Source organism: Corvus hawaiiensis, chromosome 6 (assembly GCF_020740725.1).
Source record: "Corvus hawaiiensis isolate bCorHaw1 chromosome 6, bCorHaw1.pri.cur, whole genome shotgun sequence".
Taxonomy (NCBI): Eukaryota; Metazoa; Chordata; class Aves; order Passeriformes; family Corvidae; genus Corvus; species Corvus hawaiiensis.
In genome coordinates this window covers 11,095,407-11,111,096 of record NC_063218.1, presented here as the reverse complement: position 1 = coordinate 11,111,096, position 15,690 = coordinate 11,095,407, and the positions used below count along the sequence as shown (strand labels likewise).

General features: G+C 42.9%; 1 protein-coding gene across 1 annotated transcript in view; it reads left to right on the top strand.

The window, feature by feature from the left end:
- Nucleotides 1–1,080: 1,080 nt before the first annotated feature.
- Nucleotides 1,081–15,690, top strand: part of DYNC1H1 (dynein cytoplasmic 1 heavy chain 1) — a 45,898-nt gene continuing 31,288 nt past the window's right edge. Inside the window, exons 1-21 of the mRNA XM_048306995.1 lie at nt 1,081–1,387; nt 3,942–4,029; nt 4,625–4,798; nt 5,024–5,279; nt 6,176–6,362; nt 6,535–6,806; nt 6,916–7,143; nt 7,628–8,704; nt 9,027–9,206; nt 10,188–10,337; nt 10,587–10,733; nt 10,880–11,020; nt 11,153–11,329; nt 11,442–11,552; nt 11,635–11,754; nt 11,976–12,215; nt 12,745–12,900; nt 13,271–13,384; nt 14,558–14,668; nt 14,747–14,956; nt 15,338–15,484. Of these exons, the coding sequence (XP_048162952.1) occupies nt 1,117–1,387; nt 3,942–4,029; nt 4,625–4,798; nt 5,024–5,279; nt 6,176–6,362; nt 6,535–6,806; nt 6,916–7,143; nt 7,628–8,704; nt 9,027–9,206; nt 10,188–10,337; nt 10,587–10,733; nt 10,880–11,020; nt 11,153–11,329; nt 11,442–11,552; nt 11,635–11,754; nt 11,976–12,215; nt 12,745–12,900; nt 13,271–13,384; nt 14,558–14,668; nt 14,747–14,956; nt 15,338–15,484 (4,557 nt within the window). The 5' untranslated portion in view covers nt 1,081–1,116. The remainder of the gene's footprint in view (nt 1,388–3,941; nt 4,030–4,624; nt 4,799–5,023; nt 5,280–6,175; nt 6,363–6,534; nt 6,807–6,915; nt 7,144–7,627; nt 8,705–9,026; nt 9,207–10,187; nt 10,338–10,586; nt 10,734–10,879; nt 11,021–11,152; nt 11,330–11,441; nt 11,553–11,634; nt 11,755–11,975; nt 12,216–12,744; nt 12,901–13,270; nt 13,385–14,557; nt 14,669–14,746; nt 14,957–15,337; nt 15,485–15,690) is intronic.

Here is a 15,690-nt window from a genome sequence, read left to right as displayed (position 1 = left end):
TGTGGCTGCGATGCCATGAAGATGTTTAGGAATTTTTAAAAATGAAATTCTTTTTATTTAAAATCCCCTTTCTCACTGATGTACTTTTAGTCCCTGTCTCCTTTTATGTCCTTTGCTTTTGGGATGCAGTCTCATGAAAGACTGGGATTAATGGTTTGGGTGCCGGATTCATTAAATGGTAATTAGCACAGCTGGCTGGCTGGGCTGGGTATGTAAAGCACCGGAGATACTTCAATGAAGAAGCCTTGCAGTTGGCCTGCTGCTTTCTTCACGGGAATATGTAATTTTTGCCACCTGACCTATGGCTTCTGGGTTAATTTTTCACATGAAATAAACATTTTTTTCCTTTGGACAAATGAACCTCGGGTCTGCTTTATCTTCCGGGTAATGAGGCAGCAGCAGCAGCAGAACATATATCTACCTGGGCTCTGCTGCCAGGGCGCGGTGGGGGGAGGCTTTTGCCTTCTCCTTTCCGCTCACATCCCGCCCTCTATTTCCAGAATAAATCACTCTGATAAAACCTTTGTGGAAGGGTTTCCTGCGGGGAACCCTTCAGTAACTGAAGGTAGCTTACAAGACGGAGAGGGGCTTTTTACAGGAACGTGTAGTGACAGAGGAAGGGGGAATAGATTCAAACTGAAAGAGAGTAGGCTTAGAGTAGATATTAGGAGGAAGTTCTTTACAGTGAGAATAGCGAAGCACTGGAACGGGTTGCCCAGAGAAGCTGTGGATTCCCATCCCTGACAGTGCTCTAGGCCATGTTGGACAGGACCCTGAGCAACCTGGTCTAGTGGAAGTTATTCCTGCCTATGGCAGGCATGCTGGAACTGGGTGATTTTTAAGGTCTCTTCCAAGCTTAACAGTTCCATGATTCTACGAATAGATGGAAGCGGGGAGCAGCAGCCGCCCGGGCGGGGCCGGCGGGCGAGGCGGGGCGGGGCGAGGCGGGGCGGGGCGAGGCGGGGCGGGGCGAGGCGGGGCGGAGCGGCCCGGACCGCCCGTCCCAGGCTCCCCCGCGGCGCGGCCGGGCGGGGCTGGCGGCGCGGCGGGCGGGCATAGCCGGGGCGAGGCTGGGCGGGCGGAGCGCGGTGCCGGCCGGTGTCCCTCTGCCTCGGCATGTCTGAATCCGGCGGCGGCGGGGGCGGCGGCCCCGGCGGCGAGGAGGGCGGCATGGAGGTGTCGGGCTCGGCGGTGCAAAACGTGGCCGACGTGTCGGTGTTGCAGAAGCACCTGCGCAAGCTGGTGCCGCTGCTGCTGGAGGATGGCGGCGAGGCGCCGGCGGCGCTGGAAGCGGCGCTGGAGGAGAAGGGCGCCGTGGAGCATATGCGCAAGTTCCTCTCCGACCCGCAGGTCCACACGGTGCTGGTGGAGCGCTCCACTCTCAAAGGTGAGGCGGGAGCGGAGCCGCCGCGGTGGCAAAATGGCCGCTGCCGGCCGCAGCCGCCGCCCTGCCGCGGGTGGGAGGGGCGCGCCTCCGCTGTGGCCGCGGCCGCGCTCCGCCTCAGCGCGGCCCCGACCGGGAGTCGCCGGGCTGGGCACTGCGGACCCGCTCCGCCTCAGTACGGCCTCAGCCGAGAGGCGCCGGGCCGGGCACCGTGGGTTCGCTGTCGGGCTGGGGGGGCGGCGGCACAGCCCGGGCGGCGGCCGGGTCCCTCTGGCTGCCGCCGCCCGGCCTCCCCCGCCGCCTTTGTTCCAGGGCCCGGGCGGATGCGCGGCGGGGCTGCGGGCTGGCTGTGGGCGCATATCCGGGCGTGCTGCGGCTGTGGCCGGTCCTGCTTGGAAAGGCACCGAAAGTGCTTCGTCAGTCGGCCGTGGCACCGCTCCTGCGGCAGCCAGGCTACTGGGGAAGTGACCTTCTGGACGAGGCAGATAGCCGCTCTGAAACAGAAAAAAAGCGCCAAAACCCCGGATAAAGGGGGAAGAAACACCCCTGGCCTGAATCGACCTGTAAAAAGTATCTTTTCATGGTTAATTAAGGAGTTCCTGTAACTGACAAACGAAGACGTGGACCTTGCCATGCCTTTGTTTAGTTATCAAAGCCTAGTGGCCGTGCTGCTTGCGCTCAGAACGGCGTCAAATGCTGCATGTAATACTGCAGCTGAGCTGAGACTCTGGCTTGGGCGTCTTTGTTACTTTCATGCTGCTGTTACTATTTATTTTGAAAATGACTTGTCAACAAATCTGTTGCTAAATAGGCTTTTACTGTCACAGAATGCAGCCTAATGAACAGTGACAAAATACAGCTAGGTTTCATCAATAGTGCAGGCTTTTACTGTTAAACAAACCCCTGCGATCTGTAAATGGCTACCTGCCTGCCAGCATGAGCTTGCAGAATTGTGCTATTAAGCTTCTGGATCTCTGCTCCTGGTGTGCTGGTGGTTCTGTTCCTGTATATATCAAATCCTAATAAAGTCATACTTCATATTGCATTATTTAACATGTCAGCAGAAACTGTGTAACGTCCTGATATATGCCCTGCAGTTGCTGCACACATAGAGAAACATCAAGAAGGTTCTTCCATTCACTGTCCATTCATTGTAAACTTCAGATGTTGCTTAAAAGTACCCCATCTTTGTTAATTTTTTTGCCTATTTCTGCTGATTATCCTCTTCCTGCTGCTTCCAAAGTTTGAGACTTCTTTTTCAGTAGGGTTAATTTTCTAGAAGAGAACAAAAGAACAGCTGTCTATGAATTCCTGATGTGGTGTGTAATAAGATCTAAAGAAAACCATTTAATATTAATGCAGATGATTTCTGCATTTTGCTATGCCTGGATCATGCCTAGTTCAGGCTGGAAGTAATAAAAGATAGTGGTGATCCGTTATCTCTAGGCTTATGGCATAGATATTATATATTTATGCATAAAAAGAAATGGAGAGACTCATTATGTGTTTCAAAAGCCAAATACTAATTTATGATGCACAGAGACCATTTCTGTCCATGTCTTCTGGTTTAATAGCAGTTACTTGGGCAGAGTGGATTTTATGATTGCCATCCAGGTGTTCAGACTTAACAGATCTGAAACCTCCAGGAGCATATGGAGAGGTCTGACACTATTAAAAACAATGTTGTTATTATTGAAGCTTGTCCATGGACTACATGGCATGAAGTAGATTACTGATTACAAGTACAATAAAACAGAAGCCTTATTTCTGCATAATGAAAGCTGCTCTCTGGTATCACCAGCTCCCCAGCCTGCCAACAGCTCTCATATGGGTTCCTGTGGTCTCGAGTGCCATGTTGCTCTTTGACCAGGGTTCTGGTGCTTGGGGCCACAGATGTGACACCCTGGGGCTGTATCTCCTAAGGGCTAAACGAAATCAGAGCAGGACAGAGTCTGCTGTAATGTGTCCAGTGAGAGTGTGTCCCCCTACAGGGAGTAACCTTCTGCACTGAAATCACTGCATTGCAGCACGACTGCCTGCATCCCCAGCAATTACATCATCTGTGATGCACTGACTGTGCTAATGCCTGAGTACTTTCCATGGCTTGGCTTTTTGTTCTGTCAGATTTTTTTTTTGTTCAGAGACTTAATTTCCAAATCATTTTCAAAGTAGAAGTCTGAAAATACAAAGCCACCTTTGAAAGGAAAAAGCAGCTGTTTAATGTCCTTACTGAAGCATAGTTGTCCTGGCAACATGTCTCAGCAAATAAATGCACGGTCTGTATTGCAGATTTCTCTCTCAGAATGAGTTAAAATTCACTTACTGAAATATTTTATTACTTTTTATAGCAACCTAAATCTTAGTGGAGTTTTGTTAAAAGACAGTGAACCCATTCTGCATCTGAGAGATATTGCAAAGCTACATTTGACCTAATTTAGTTAAGTTGGTGTGGAACTTAAAGGTTAGAAAATAGTCTGGTAATAGCAGAAGATGGTTGAGAAGGAGTGGCAAATGTGTTAGAAATTAAGTATTTCTTGCGTACTATATTTTTTTGCAGAGGATGTGGGAGATGAAGGAGAAGAAGAAAAAGAGTTCATTTCCTACAGTATCAGCACTGACATTCATTATGGAATAAAGTCAAACAGGTGAATTAGTGAAATAGATCTTGACATTTCTACTCAATGTAAAACCACAAGCAGATGTACCTATTTTACCTACAAATTTACCTCTGGCTTACCTAGTCCTTTCAGGCAGTGTTTTTATTCAAGTGGGACAATAGCTTTTCAAGGTAGAGGCTCTCATTAAAAAAGGGTGTGTCATGAGGCTGAAAGGAGTGGACCTAGGATTTCTATCTCTGGGGTTAAAGAAACAAAATTTTACTAATTTTGACATACATGCAACTGTCATGTACGCAACTTGAGTTCCATAATCTTTGGTTATGTCTGACTCTTATATATTTGTGACTTATCCTGAGGCATATTTGACTCTGGAGCTTTGTAAAATGTGTGTTTCTTTAGTGTGCCCTTACTTCAGAGTCCTTATTGATAGCTCAGCTTGCTTATTACCGAACAGTAAAGATGTATTGATTTGGAAGACTTGTGTTCAAGTCTCTTAGGAGAAAGATTGTGAAGTATGATGATGCAGGTTACCATTTGACTCCTGAACTTGCAGTTAGATTAAAGCTATTGTGTCATTTAAATTTCAGATGATTAGTTAGTAACTCTCTTCTCTGTTCCATAGCCTGGCGTTCATTAAACGTACAGCAGTGATCGATGCCGACAAACCAGTGTCTTCCCAGCTCAGAGTGCTCACTCTCAGTGAAGATTCTCCATATGAAACATTGCACTCTTTCATTAGCAATGCTGTTGCTCCCTTTTTCAAGTCCTATATCCGAGAATCTGGCAAAGCAGACAGGTAATTCAGTATAAATGCTGCATTTCTGTGCTCATGAAGTAAAGTGTTTAATGATTTAAAAAAACCCCAAACAACAGTGACTCTTCAAGGTGAATCACTTGAATTGTTTAAGCACACAAACACATATGATGCTGTTGCTGCCTCTGGAGAAGCAGTTCAGGTCTGAATGCATTATGTATGGTTTTTGGTTTGGCTTCTTATATGGAAATGTCTGTGCTTTTTCAGGGATGGAGATAAGATGGCTCCTTCAGTTGAGAAAAAGATTGCAGAGCTTGAAATGGGCCTCTTGCATTTGCAGCAAAATATTGAAATTCCAGAGATCAGTCTGCCAATTCATGCGACCATTACTAACGTTGCCAAGCAGTGTTATGAACGTGGAGAAAAACCAAAGGTTACAGATTTTGGTGAGAAGGCTGAGGATCCATTGTTCCTCAATCAGTTACAGTCTGGAGTCAACCGCTGGATTAGAGAAATACAAAAGGTAACCAAATAAAGAACAGGAAAAGAAAAACAACTAAGTAATAAGAACTTCTATGTAGTACCATGTATCTTCTTCATAGTTTACTGGTAAAATGCTGTTTCATGCAGGATACTCTGAAGATCTGAGACCAGGTTTCTCAGTCACCAGAAGACACTGGTCTAAATTAGGCTAAGCTTAGTCTAAACTTGGAATCTAGTCTAAATTGTTGTACAAATAGCCAAGACTATGACTGTTTTATACATATTGGAATAGACTCAAGTAACTGGCAGTAACCGTGAATTTTGTAACTATTCTTCAGATCTTTACATGAGATTGAGAGGAGTACATCTTACTGGCTTGTTTCATTACTTGCCCCTGGTGCATGCACAACCACTTCACAGTTGTTGCTGCAGCCCCATCTTGTAATCTCATACTTCTGCCTGTTACTTTTCAAAAGAACTGCTGTTCTGCTGGTGTTACTTAAAATTAGCATCTCAGATAGTACTCTGGGTTCGTTGCCTCTGTGTCCACAGTAAACACATATTGCTCTGGAACAGTTGTCTTTCCTTACCTGAGAGCATAAAACATTTGTTGTCTTGCCTGGCTCATCTGCTCTTAACCAGAATACAGACACTGCTCAGGAAAGCAGGCAGGTGACATTTTTAGGCTGTGCTGAAGATTGTTATGTGGGGGTTCTAAAACCGACCTTTAGGATCTCTGGAATTACACTCGTCATATGTTGCATGCAGTTCCTACACTTTTCAAAGAATAAGTGCCAAAACTCTGAGGTTGCGTTATTAAAACCTAGCGGTTGTTATGTGTTTCAATTATATTTAGTAACAGCAAGTTTTTGCAATTGAAGCATATAAATTAAACTATTTTCTCTCTCCCTTCTCTTTCTCTCCATTACTTCGAAGGTGACCAAATTAGATCGAGATCCTGCATCAGGCACTGCATTGCAGGAGATAAGTTTCTGGTTAAATTTGGAACGGGCTCTGTACCGCATTCAGGAAAAACGTGAAAGCCCAGAAGTTCTGCTGACTCTGGACATTCTAAAACATGGCAAACGTTTTCATGCAACTGTCAGCTTTGATACAGACACAGGTAAAATACTTACTCAATGACATTTTTCACAAACGTCCTACAGTTAAGCTTTTAAAAATTTTTAACATTGCGGTACAAAGAACAATGCTGTTAAGAAGAATCTTGGAGTAGTTACAGATAGAGATTTTGGTCAAGGAAATGAAAAGTTATATTCAAAATCTTTTCCGTTTAGGTCTGAAACAGGCACTGGAAACCGTGAATGACTATAATCCACTGATGAAAGACTTTCCACTGAATGACTTGCTGTCTGCTACGGAGCTGGACAAAATCAGGCAGGCCCTTGTTGCAATATTTACCCATTTGAGAAAAATCAGGAACACAAAATACCCAATCCAAAGGGCATTGCGTTTAGTGGAGGCTATTTCAAGAGATCTGAGCTCTCAGCTGCTTAAAGTGTTGGGAACAAGAAAACTGATGCATGTTGCCTATGAAGAATTTGAAAAGGTGTGTTCATGGTTTTGTGAAACTGGTTGCTGTGGTTTTGCATTGGACAGTGACTTTCAGGAAGCATTTAATTTGGGAGCTAAAGTTCCTGTTCTAAAACTTTTTTCAGGTAATGGTTGCATGCTTTGAGGTATTCCAAACCTGGGACGATGAATATGAGAAGCTACAAGTTCTGCTGAGAGATATTGTGAAAAGAAAAAGGGAAGAAAACCTGAAGATGGTGTGGCGCATCAATCCTGCTCACAGGAAACTCCAGAGTCGTCTTGATCAAATGAGGAAATTCAGGCGTCAACATGAACAGCTGAGGGCAGTCATTGTGAGAGTCTTGCGACCTCAGGTAATCTTGGTTGTTACCAAACAGGCAATCTGTGTGGCTTCTTCAAGAGTGTTACTATTACTTGAAGTTACCAACACAATAGTGACGTTCAGTTTCCATGTTTGCTTCCAAAACCAGTTTAGTTTTGAACCCTTGCTAATAGGCTTAGCTTTAATTCTGACTTACATTGCATAATACATGCTCATGTTAATAAACACAGCAAGTCTAGACATAATACAGAGGAGATTAATAAGTGTTTAAATCCTTGAACTTGGCTAAACCGTGGTGGAAAATGAGCTTATGCTGCACAGTAACGGAAGTTTGTAAAGTAACTGTGCTGCCCTATTCCTACTGGAAGTTAAATCTGAAGCATGACCGAAAGTTTATTAAGAATGTATCACTGATTGTTAGGGGGTTTTTGCAATGTTTTTAGAACCAACTGCATTTTGCTACTTCCAGGGAAATTCTGAAGTATCCAACTCACTAAACTGTGATTCTAATGTAGGTAACTGCTGTTGCCCAGCAAAATCAAGGAGAGGTACCTGAACCACAAGATATGAAAGTAGCAGAAGTCCTTTTTGATGCTGCAGATGCTAATGCAATTGAAGAAGTCAATCTTGCTTATGAGAATGTTAAGGAAGTAGATGGATTAGATGTTTCCAAAGAAGGTACAGAAGCCTGGGAGGCAGCAATGAAGCGCTACGATGAAAGAATTGATAGAGTTGAAACAAGAATAACAGCCCGTTTGAGAGACCAGCTCGGTACAGCAAAGAATGCCAATGAAATGTTCAGAATCTTCTCCCGGTTTAACGCCTTGTTTGTCAGACCTCACATTCGTGGTGCCATTCGTGAATACCAAACACAATTGATCCAGCGTGTGAAAGATGACATTGAGTCTCTTCATGACAAGTTTAAAGTACAGTACCCACAGAGTCAAGCGTGTAAAATGAGTCATGTTCGTGACTTGCCTCCTGTGTCTGGGTCTATAATTTGGGCAAAACAGATTGACAGGCAGCTCACTGCTTACATGAAGCGTGTGGAGGATGTTCTTGGCAAAGGCTGGGAGAACCATGTCGAAGGTCAGAAGCTAAAGCAGGATGGAGATAGCTTCCGCATGAAGCTCAACACTCAGGAGATCTTTGATGACTGGGCACGAAAAGTTCAGCAACGCAACCTTGGTGTGTCTGGTCGCATTTTCACCATCGAAAGCACTCGTGTTCGAGGTCGAACTGGAAATGTCCTGAAACTGAAAGTCAACTTTCTCCCAGAAATAATTACACTTTCAAAAGAAGTCCGAAACCTGAAGTGGCTTGGTTTCCGTGTCCCACTAGCAATTGTCAACAAAGCTCACCAAGCAAATCAGCTCTATCCATTTGCTATTTCTCTAATTGAAAGTGTCCGCACATACGAGCGAACATGTGAGAAAGTAGAAGAGCGTAATACTATCTCACTGCTGGTTGCTGGCTTGAAGAAAGAGGTGCAGGCTTTGATTGCAGAAGGAATTGCACTTGTGTGGGAATCATACAAACTTGATCCATATGTACAGCGCTTGGCCGAGACTGTCTTCAGTTTCCAGGAAAAGGTTTGTGTTATCTTTCAAATTCTGCAGAATTTTTACATTTATAGTTCAGTAATGTGTGGTTATCCAAACGTGTCATTGGATAGCTGAAAACCAGTTCTGCAGCTCTTGGGTTAAGTAGTTGATTGAGTCAGCACAAATTGATCAGCTGGATGGATCTTTTAGTAGTGCTAAAATTGGTATTAGCAGTGGTATTTTCATTTGATATTGCTAAAATTGATTGACTGCTGCATCCAAATAAAGGCATGTGATTAACTGTTACTGAGTAATTATTGTTTCCTTGATCTAACCTGTCAAACATCCCATTTTTCCTAAACTATCTCAGGTGGATGATCTGCTCATTATTGAAGAGAAGATAGACCTGGAAGTCAGATCATTGGAAACATGCATGTATGATCACAAGACTTTCTCCGAAATCTTGAACAGAGTTCAGAAAGCTGTGGATGATTTAAATCTTCATTCATACTCAAATTTGCCAATCTGGGTCAATAAGCTGGATATGGAGGTAGGTTGCAGATGAAGGAGTAGTATATGTGTAGAGGTAACGTTTTATTCAGGTGCAAAATATACTTCGATTATTCTCTTTTTAGTCACCCAGGGGAAAATTCTCATTCCCTGAAATTTTCAGTGTATTTTTGGTATGCAGAAGATGCAAGACCTATGTTGGGGTTTTTTTGCTGTTGACTTTTGGGATCAGTTAATTCAAGGGGAGTTTTGTCTTTTGAAGAAAAAGGTTTGATACAGCTTGACTGCCTAAAAGATGCTGGGGAGCAAGGTAGATAAAGGGTGGTGGAAATTTGCTATTCTGGTAGCCATCATATTGTTTGGTTCTGCCTGTTAAGTTTCAGGTTATTGGTCACTAGGCCAACTTCAATACAGTTAAAAAGGTTTCAGTATATTAAAGTCCATAAGGACCAGGAGAAGCTTTGAATTATATTCAGTGAAAATCTACCAAAACGCCTAAACCTCTTTAATCAGAGAATAGTTTGGCTTGCTAGGGACCTTAAAGATCATCTAGTCCTAAACCTCTTTAATCAGAGAATAGTTTGGCTTGCTAGGGACCTTAAAGATCATCTAGTTGCAGCCCCCATGCCATGGGCAGTGATGACACTGATTCAGTAGCTCAAAGCCCCATCCAGCTTGGCCTTGAACACTTCCAGGGATGGGGCATCCACAACTTCTCTGGGCAAACTGTTCCAGTGCCACACCACCATCACAGTGAAGAATTTTTTCCTAATACCTAATCTAAACCTCCTCTCTTTCAATTTAAAGCCATTATCCCCTGTCTTATTGCTACAAGCCCTAGTAAACAGTCCTTCTCCAGCTCTCTTCTGGTAAGCCCCTTCTGGTGCTGGAATGGCTTAGTATAGGAGCACTTGGTTCTTCGAGGTGCTAGAGTGTGCCTGGTGTCAGAATATATTGATAGCAAGGATCTTCATGCAGTGAATCTGCAGGTTTTTCCTCCAATGTGCCTTATTTTCTTTAGATTGAAAGAATCCTGGGTGTTCGTTTGCAAGCTGGACTGAGGGCCTGGACCCAGGTTCTTCTGGGACAGGCAGATGACAAAGCAGAAGTTGACATGGATACAGACGCTCCTCAAGTGAGCCATAAGCCTGGTGGTGAACCCAAGATCAAAGTAAGTTTTCCTGTGGGTTTCTTTTTTTCTTGAATTAGATTTTTTTCTTATTGTCAATTAATGCATAAATTATTTCTGAGCCTTATATGGGAGATAAATATTTATTTTGCATCTGTTTTTGGAGAAATATTTTCCTCTTCCCATTTAAATGCAAGTTTATTTTTGAAAATTGCTTCTTGAAGTCCAAAATTCTTGTCTATATGTAGCAGTACCTGCCAGTAAAACTGGGTGTTTTTACTGTTTCTGCAGAACATTGTACATGAACTAAGAATAACCAACCAGGTGATATACTTGAATCCACCAATTGAAGACTGTAGATACAAACTTTACCAAGAAATGTTTTCTTGGAAGATGGTAATTCTGTCGCTGCCAAGAATTCAAAGTCAGAGATATCAGGTAAGTGTAACAAAGCGGTATCTAAGTCTGAGCAATTGCTTTCACCTTGTCATTAGTTGTCCTCAATATATTAGTGTGCTGCTCTAAAACCATACCTGAGTGCTCGGGAAATTCATGTATGTCACAAGTATAACTGTGGTTCTTAGGTTGGAGTGCACTATGAGCTGTCTGAGGAAGAGAAATTCTATCGTAATGCATTGACAAGGATGCCTGATGGCCCTGCAGCTCTGGAGGAGTCATACTCAGCTGTCATGGGAATTGTGACTGAAGTGGAGCAGTATGTCAAGGTAGGAGGCTGAGAGGATATAATGGTACAGCTAAAATGAATGTGGACTTTCAGTTTTCCTGGGGGTTAGAGGGAAACACATCTTTTGGAATATCCTGGGGAAGTTCTGAACATTGTGAAATACCTCCATTAGGTTTGGCTGCAGTACCAGTGTCTGTGGGATATGCAGGCTGAAAATATATACAACCGTCTTGGAGAAGACCTGAATAAGTGGCAGGCCCTTTTAGTTCAGATAAGAAAGGCAAGAGGAACATTTGACAATGCAGAAACCAGAAAGGAGTTTGGACCTGTTGTCATAGACTATGGCAAGGTAAGAAACTGTAATTTTTTTTTGTGATAAATGCATTGAATTTCAGAATAGGTGTATAACAGAAAATAACAAGGGTGACAAATAACTGTTATGTAACATTATTCACTTGTAGGTACAATCAAAGGTGAACTTGAAGTATGACTCCTGGCACAAGGAAGTGCTTAGCAAATTTGGCCAGATGCTTGGTCAGAATATGACAGAGTTTCATTCACAAATTTCTAAGGTAAGAAAAGTCATAATTCCAGTTTTTCACTTTCAGATCAACTGTTACAGAATGCTAAAACACTGATTTGTGCCCTTAACAGTCCCGTCAAGAGCTGGAGCAGCATTCCGTGGACACTGCTAGCACATCAGATGCTGTGACATTCATCACATACGTGCAGTCCTTGAAACGCAAAATCAAACAGTTTGAAAAGCAAGTTGAGGTATGTTTGTTGTCTTTTGCTAGTGGGTTCTGACTTGTGGAAATGTCAGGCTTAGCTCTTAAGATGCAGCTTCATGATATTCAAGTTCTCTTAAAAACAGGCTTGAACTTCATATTCTGAAAAATCCTGTGAGCTTTATAGTGAGCATTTATTGAAGTATGTTTATTTAGTCTTGCAGCTTAAGTTTTGTCTTTTTAACTTAAAACCACTGTGTCTTGTAGCTTTATCGCAATGGTCAGCGCTTGCTTGAGAAACAACGGTTCCAGTTTCCTTCCTCTTGGCTGTACATTGACAACATCGAAGGAGAATGGGGTGCCTTTAATGACATCATGCGTAGGAAGGATTCTGCCATTCAACAACAAGTAGCAAATCTGCAGATGAAAATAGTTCAAGAGGATCGTGCAGTGGAGAGCCGAACAACTGACTTGCTTACAGACTGGGAGAAAACAAAGCCTGTAACAGTAAGTAGTGATGACTAATATTCAGTAAATGTGGTAGATTTTCTGCATTCAGCAAGAAGTAGGGAGTTTGTTTTTATGCTTTTTTTGCAGTTTTTCATTTTAGGTGATAGTAGAAGTCTTTTTAAGGGTTATATAATAACCTGTCAGTGTGTTGATTTTTGGCAATAGTTGCAGCGGGAAATTTACCCTTAATACATGGGCCTCTGTTAGGTGCAGAAAAGTGAATGACTTCAGTGACTAATAGAGCTTTGTCTGAAACAAGTATATGTCAGAGGTATGCATGAAGGAGGATTCAGGAGCAAGCTGCTTTTTGCCTGGTTTTTTTTTTTCCCCTGAAATGCTTTTTAGTAAAGCCAAAAACTGCATGTAAAAATGTGATAAGATTTACTGTGGACTAGTATGTTGCCTTACTGTCAGCAAAATGGAAAAATAATGAGACAAACTAACATTTATATTTAGTCCTCGCTTTTAACTTGCCTTCAGCGTAACTGTAGGATTATTGGATTCATGTATCCCATGTAAACTTTAGGGAAACCTGCGTCCAGAGGAGGCTCTTCAAGCTCTTACCATTTACGAAGGAAAATTCGGCAGGCTGAAGGATGACCGTGAGAAGTGTGCGAAGGCCAAGGAAGCTCTGGAACTAACAGATACTGGACTGCTCAGTGGCAGTGAAGAGCGCGTCCAGGTACAACTTGCTCACACACTTTCTCGGCAGTTTGGGATTAAAATGTTTCAGTTCCATAATTTTCTCCCCTAGGAGAGTGACTTGTAGTGTGTGCTGTACTAACATCAGGGCATAATCTCCACACTGACTCAGTTCTAGCCTTCAGGGATTGTCTGTGATCTCTTCCTTAACTGTCTTATTCTTTTGAAACTATTATGTGACCTGAGATGGAAAAATCTCATCTTGGTCACTTGCTGTTGCAGTTCTGTTGAATTGGCAAGCTGTCTGAAGGTTTTTGATGGATTAGAAATATTTTGTTTAATTCACCCATGCTAATGACTTTGAAGAAATTAAGAATAACTGCTGATGTTTGATACCTTCTTTACTACAGGTAGCCCTTGAAGAGCTGCAGGATCTCAAAGGTGTCTGGTCTGAACTCTCTAAGGTCTGGGAACAGATCGATCAAATGAAAGAACAACCCTGGGTCTCAGTACAGCCTCGCAAGGTACTTCACTTTTGTGTACTTGAACAACACATGGCCTGTGGTTACCTGCCACAAATATATGCAAATTAGAAATTAGGCCTCTTGAGATAGACATGCTCAGTTGTCAGTCTGGATCATTTTCAGTGTTTAGGTACCTTCTTCAGTTTCTCGTGTGTGGAGGGCTGGGAGCCCTTGGCACAAGAGCCCTCTGCACTCCCTTGGAGGAGAGAGGCCTCAGGGCAAAAAGACTTACCCCGGAGATAAGCAACGTTCCTCTGGGTCATGGTGACAAAGTGAACCACCCCCAGCATGCCTTGTTTCTATATGGTAACAGCCTGTACCCAGTTGGCTAGTTGGTTTCTACCCCACCCCCTGCCTTTCCCATAAAAGGCCCTATTTCTGCCCCTCAGTAGGGAGCCTTTGTCCCTGGCCTCCCCTTCACAGGGGCTGCTGGACAATTAAAGCTACCTCTGTGGAATTGCCAAATGGGGCTCCTGTCTCTCTGTCCCTGAGTTCACCTTGGGTGATTTCACAAAGAGCTGAATCACAAGAGCTGGAATCACTTGTAGCTGAGAAATTGCTACACCTGCTGAAATCCCCTGCTGCCCAGGGAGGCCTGCCACGGCCCCTGGAAGATGCTTTGCAGGACGCTCTCTAGGAAGGTCGCAGCACACCGGGTTGTCCACCCCCGGCTTTCTGGTAGCAATACTTGCAAGCATGTTTCTTCTGAGGCTAAACTAAATATTATTCACAGGATTTGTCATAATTTAAGTAATCTTACAGGGGATTTATGCAGTTTCCATAGTTTTGAGATTGGACTGCATCTACAGAGAAGAAACTGCTGTTTTTAAATAGGCTGTTGGACCTCATTAGGGAAACTTCATTATACAGTCAGGTAAACACCATCAATTTTAGTTCAGTGCTCAGGCGGTAAAGAGTAGAAAGAACACTAAGCTATAAACTAACTGCCTGTGACAAGACTACATCATAAATCTCAGTCAGACCAATAAAATTACATTCTCGGCTGTAGAGTAACCACATCTTAGGCAAATACGGATAACACTTAAAAGAGCTGTCCTGTTGCTAGTGTCTCTTTAGAGAGAGTTTTCTGTAACAAATATATAGGTAACTTGCATGGTTATGTGCATGGACTTGTAGAGAAAGATTTCATTGCTTTTATGTTACTGATAACAGCTTCGACAAAACTTGGATGGTCTGCTGAACCAATTGAAAAACTTCCCTGCCCGCTTGCGACAGTATGCCTCCTATGAGTATGTTCAGAGACTTCTGAAGGGCTACATGAAGGTAAGTTACACTCATTTCTGAAATGGATGTCTTTTATATTCAAGTTCAAAGATGTAATTGCTTCTTTGTCTTCTGTAGATAAACATGTTAGTTATCGAACTGAAATCCGAGGCACTTAAAGACCGACACTGGAAACAACTGATGAAGAGGCTTCATGTTAACTGGGTTGTCTCAGAACTGACCCTGGGCCAGATCTGGGATGTCGACTTACAGAGAAATGAAGCAATCGTCAAAGATGTTCTGCTTGTGGCTCAGGGAGAGATGGCTTTGGAAGAGTTCTTGAAACAGGCTAGTATCAGCTCTTGTATGTATGCATGTAATAGCAAATCAGAGGGCTGCTGTTAGGTGGCTACTTGTGTAGTAAACTTGTCACTCTAAGCTGAAGTAAGTGCCAAGACTCCATGAAATGCTGTGTTTTGGGCAACAGTTTAAAGCTATGGAAACTTCCTCTGATGAAACTCACATTATTTGGGAAAAGCAATTCTTGGTAGTGACTGCAAGGACCCCACCTTGAACTGCATCATAGTCTCAATAAATATTAACAAAAGTTTGAGCGTAAACCCAGAATCTTTGGGTAAAAAAAATAAAATCTGATTACTCTATTTCAACTTTGTAACTCTGTTGGAGCAGAAATGATTGATGTCATACTTTAAACATCTTTTTCTTCAGATAAGAGAAGTGTGGAACACTTACGAGCTGGACTTGGTCAATTACCAGAACAAGTGTCGTTTGATTCGTGGATGGGATGACCTTTTCAACAAAGTCAAGGAGCACATTAACAGCGTGTCTGCTATGAAGCTGTCACCATACTACAAGGTAAAATGGAGAACAAAGCTAAAGAATTTTTGTGTATTTCTGCCTTTCCCTTTTATTTAGTTTAGATTTTTGTCAGCAGGGACTATATTCACTGTTTAAAGTTGACCAACTGTTAATTGTATATGCATACTTTGTAACTATCAAAAAAATGTTTCCTCTAATAATTATTAGTAGTCAAACACTTGATAATATTAAAAGGAATGTTA